This window comes from Triticum urartu, chromosome 2A (assembly GCF_056163025.1).
Source record: "Triticum urartu cultivar PI428250 chromosome 2A, HENAU_Tu73, whole genome shotgun sequence".
Lineage (NCBI taxonomy): Eukaryota > Viridiplantae > Streptophyta > Magnoliopsida > Poales > Poaceae > Triticum > Triticum urartu.
In genome coordinates, this window is record NC_141874.1 from 209,507,606 (window position 1) to 209,512,456 (window position 4,851).

General features: G+C 49.6%; 1 protein-coding gene across 1 annotated transcript; it reads left to right on the forward strand.

Moving 5' to 3' along the window:
• The first annotated feature begins 3,955 nt into the window (after positions 1 to 3,955).
• On the forward strand, positions 3,956 to 4,408 carry LOC147984583 (uncharacterized). Its single transcript, XM_087541168.1, has one exon. It carries the CDS (start codon positions 3,956 to 3,958, stop codon positions 4,406 to 4,408), a length of 453 nt encoding a protein of 150 aa, XP_087397294.1.
• The last annotated feature ends 443 nt before the right edge of the window (positions 4,409 to 4,851 follow it).

A 4,851-nucleotide genomic window follows, 5' to 3' on the forward strand; every position in this document is an offset into this window, starting at 1 on the left:
AGATAGTGATGTCGTGGGAGGCATAGTATTTATAGCGAGCAATGGCACACCTACGTAAGATATGGACTGAGCTGCACTGACTTAACTGCAGGTCCAGTTGCGTCACTGACATGTGGGCCAGACGCCTGTTGGGCCCATATGTCAGTGACCCAATGCACCTGCAGTTAAGTAACAGCAACGTGGGCATATTTGTTGGAGTAAATTACGGGGGAGCGAAGGGGTGAAAATATTGCTGGTCACAACGGATTGGACGAGCGTGGGGGGAGGAGCGTGGGGGGAGGAAAATGTTGCATCAAACGGCTCACATGAGTCGACTGACCCAAATTGCTCCTTCAGATTGCAGGATCCACGTGGCATTCAAGGTCTCGAAGGTAGATTCCACGTCCGCACCTGGTATGCGGGCTCGACGCGCGCGCGACCAGCTTCCGCCGTGGCAGCCACCATGCGCGCCTCCTCCGCGCGGGCGGAGACGACAATGGCACGCTAGTTCCTCCTCGCCGGCGTGCTGGAGAACGCGCTCGTCCTCCTCTTCGTACGCTGCGTGCATAGACGCGGCTCCACCAGTACTCGCGTGCTTGGCAGCGTGGCGGCATCGCGAGGAGGGACTGCAGACGACGTGAACGAGCGAGCCTTCGGCTTCATGGCATAGGGATGGCGGCGACACGGCGGTGATGGGCGAGAAATTGTTGGCCGGAGCAGGCGGGCGCCGGCATGCGCAACGGCGGCGGCGGTATATTGACGAGTGCGCGTGTGGGAGCTTACTTTAGTTTTATATATAAGGTTGGTCAAACTTAAAAGAAAACCGTACTAGTACATGTAAACATTAGACTTAGGCAGCGCTTTTATTAGTTAGTACCACAGCCACGATACGGAATCCTGTGCAAGCGCGTGAACTGCGGCCGCGCGGTCGATCGAACGGTGCGTCACCGTGTCGCGCTCGACGAACATCCACTGAACCTTTTTGTGTGTGTGAAAACAATCCTCGAATATTACTCAACTTTTTTTTCCTATGGAAGTTCTTGACGCTGCAATATTTCCATATATTTGAATTTAGCTCCAGTTCGTGTTTATTTGTATTTGGACGTTTTAGGTGCGCCCTAGTTTTTTTAATACTGATTTTGTGTGTGTGACTAAGAGAGAACGTGTGTATGTGTCCATATGTGTGTTCTGGCGGAAGGGCAATGTGGAGACGGTGTGCGTGTGATATAGACATAGAGAGGTGTGAAGGTGCAAATGATCATGCATGAGTGAGACATAGACAGATGTCGATACGTTGTGTATACATGAGAGAACGGTCTTCTAGTTTACTTGTGTGTGTGAGAGAGAGAGAGATAGAGAGAGGGAGAGAGAGACAGAGAGAGGAGCATCCGTAACACAACAACCATCTCTCTCGATTCGTCCGTCCCTCGCACGGTCACATGCAACACATGCATCAACGCGCACATTTTGACACCCTCACCCGGCCCCTGCCCACGTCAAGGCCCGCACAATCTCTTTGTGAATACCCACTTCTCTCCTTAGGTTTGTTTTCTCTCAATATCTGACACACACACACACGCAGAGAGAGACACACGCAGCACAACACACACACACTCCCCCGAGCACACAATTCATCCCCATCCAAGGTTATACGGCGACCACTCTCGCTTGTGCTTCTTTGCACCCCAACATGCACAACACCTCAATCTTCAAAGAGGGCATCGAGCAGATCGAAGACGGCGACCACACCGCGCTAGAGAATGCGGGGTCATTTGGAAGCAGGGTGATGTGACGACGGCTGACTGACTCCTCCCCCCACCCTCTCTCTCTCTTGCACAAAATTACCAATCCCTCTCTCCCCCGCACAAAATTGTCAATCCCTCAACCCACGAGATCCTTCCCCTCTCGTCCATATTTTTCCAGCTCTCTCATCAAACATGATGTCTCTTCTCCTTCCACGTATACAGAATCCAGATGCACACGCATCTCATGTATATTACATGTATCCATATTTCTCACAGACCCAACTTCTTCCTCTCTCTTTCTCTCTCTCTCTCTCTCTGTCTTGTTAGGTTTGTCTCCTACTCTCTCGTCCACATACATACAATCTTTCCCGCCCTATCTGCTCCATCTTCAAAAGCTCTCTCTGCACGTTTCATTCACACATTGGGATATGTCAAAATGTTGCTTCTATAATGGCTGATGTAGAGTTATGGTTGTTTTTGTTGCATCCTACAAAGTAATAACTATGAAATGCATTTAGATTCTCATTTGACTGGGATTATGTGAGTTTGAGCATGTTGTGAAGTACTATAGACCTTGTATACATCTTGGGATTCGACAATGATTGTAACTATTGAATTGTATAGACCATTACATTTGAAGTCAATAGCCTAATATATTTATTTCACAATTTCAACAAATGATTAGTTCACTACAAACTAAGAAAACAAATGTGTACTCCCTCTGTTTTTATTTAAGTCCGCGTATTAGCATTGGTCAAAGTCAAGTTTTGTAAACTCTCAGAAAGCTTATAACAAAAAATATTAACATATACAATAACAAATAAATACCATTAGATTCATTATTGAATGTACTTTCACATCATACATATTTGTTATGGTAAATGTTTATATTTTTCTATAAACTTGGTCAAACTTTAGGAAGTTTGACTTCGGTCAAACCTAATATGCAGAGTTTACTACTACTCGCTAGTTGCTTAGTCGAATCACTCAACATGCCACACGGGGAGTCCAGTGTCACAAAATTTTGAGGTCGGCGGGAAAATCTCCCGCGACCCTGATTCGAGCAGTGGGAAGTTACCATCATAGCCTTCGGAACAGGCCTGCGGATGACGCTTGGTAGGGGGCTATTTTTGTAACTTCAGGTTCACCCTACCCAGCCAACCCCATCCTGACACCCAGAGTAGTACACCTAAATACTCCCCATTTTCTATCCCCACCGCAAAATAGACTTCTCCACGGCACCGCAGCCTTCGTGCTCCTCCCCTTTACATCGGCGCACTCGTCCACCGCAGTGCATCTGCCTCATCGACGACCTCGTACGCCGCACTGGAGCCGGTCCACCATCGTCATCGTACACGGAGCCTCTTCCCCGGCATCGTCTTCCACGGTCTCGGGTCTGCTTCCCGGAAGCCGACGCCAAGCGCAGAAGTACCACCGTCGTGGACAATGAACTGACTCTCGTTGCCGACCATGACTCACAGAGGCCGCCGCGACCATAGTTCTCCTCCTCGATTGGTAATGTGTGTATTGAGTCACTTAGCAGTACATGTGCAGTTCCAATTTTGTTCATACCCACCCTTCAAATTTCCTGGGTGCTATTGTTCCCGTAAAAGTAATTGGTTATAGCCTCCATTGTCCAACAGAATATCAGCTTGTAATTGTGCGTCGCTCCTGTATCGCGCTGTGCTTGGGTAGGTTTTTCATCTGCAACCAGTCGTGTGGCAAATGATGTAAAGGTTTTTAGAACTAGCAAGATGCCCATGCGTTGCACGCGTCAAGATGCATTTGTATGAGTAGTTTATCTTGTGGGAGAAAAGGATGAACGAGGGAAGGCCTTATTTGCAAATCTGGAGAGGGGTATGGGTATCTTTTTGCAAAATTCCCATTTGTATCCTTCCTATCTGTCAGATATAAATCAGACGGCCTATATTGCAAGAAAAAAAGTATAGAGAAAAAAAGTAGAAAGTAAAGGAAGTAGGGATAAATATTAAATATAAAATAAATATAACAGTAGAGAAGAGAGTAGAGATAGCAGAGACATCGGGAAAGGATCGCGCGCGCGGGGGAAAAAGTGGCCGCGCGTGTGCTAGTTTTGGCACACAGCGTCCGGCGCGCTTTATAAAATCCAACGCCCTCCCACCGCTCTGTGCCTTGCTACCGCTCTCTCCCCGCTCTGTGCCTCGCCATCGCTCTCTCCCCGCTCTTTTTCGCCTCGCCGCCGCCGCGCCACCATGCCACCGCGTCGTCGGGAAACTTGGGGATACCGCGGCGTCCGCGCGCGCCCCTCCGGCGGCTTCTCCACAGAGATCCTGTTCTGCGGGATGCGCCTCGTCCTCGGCAATTTCGACACCGCTAACGAGGCCGCCCGCGCGTACGACGCGGCGGTGTGGCGCCTCCGGTGGCCTCATAGAACATTGAACTTCCCCAACATGCCGACGCGGGAGCGGGCGCAGGAGCTCATGCCTCTGCCGCGGCTTAGCACCGACGAGGATCGTCGCGACAACCGGAGGCGGAAGCACCGTCTCGGCATCGCCGAGATGGACGAGGAAGCCATGGCGCTGTGGCGCCAACACTTCCCGCAGGACATCATCAACGAGCGCGAGTTCTACGCGCAAAGGAGGGCGGAGCGAGCCGCCTATCGCGAGACAAGCGTAGGCGAAAAGCGGACGCTCAATTCAACATGAGGCTAGGAGTAGCGTCGCCCTGGGAATCCGACGATGATCGGTATCTTCACACCTACAGTCAGACGTCGGAGGAGGACATCACCGAGGAGGAGTCTGACGATGAGGAGTAGTTGAATTATCTTTTTTTATCTATCTATGATGAGAACTATCCTCTACTCTCTAGTATCTACTTCTCGATCTCAGCACTGTAAACACTTTTTTAAAGCGCCGCGCATTGCGATTCTGTTGGAGATGCTCTAACATGGCAGACGAGTGCTTTAATGTTGCCCACAAGATGCGCGAGTATTACTAGTAGTATATTTTTTTCTTGCCATGTTGAGATTTTAAAACCACGGGTGTGAACATGTAGAGGAGCAATGAAGACCAAACACGGGATATTTGGGACATCTTCAAGGAGCGTGGAAAGTTAAAGAGGAGCTGCACCGAACCTGTAAAACGAGCTT

What these genes read in the sequence shown, in the direction of transcription:
- LOC147984583 (XM_087541168.1), top strand. Translation starts at nt 3,956, where the DNA reads ATGCCACCGCGTCGTCGGGAAACTTGGGGATACCGCGGCGTCCGCGCG.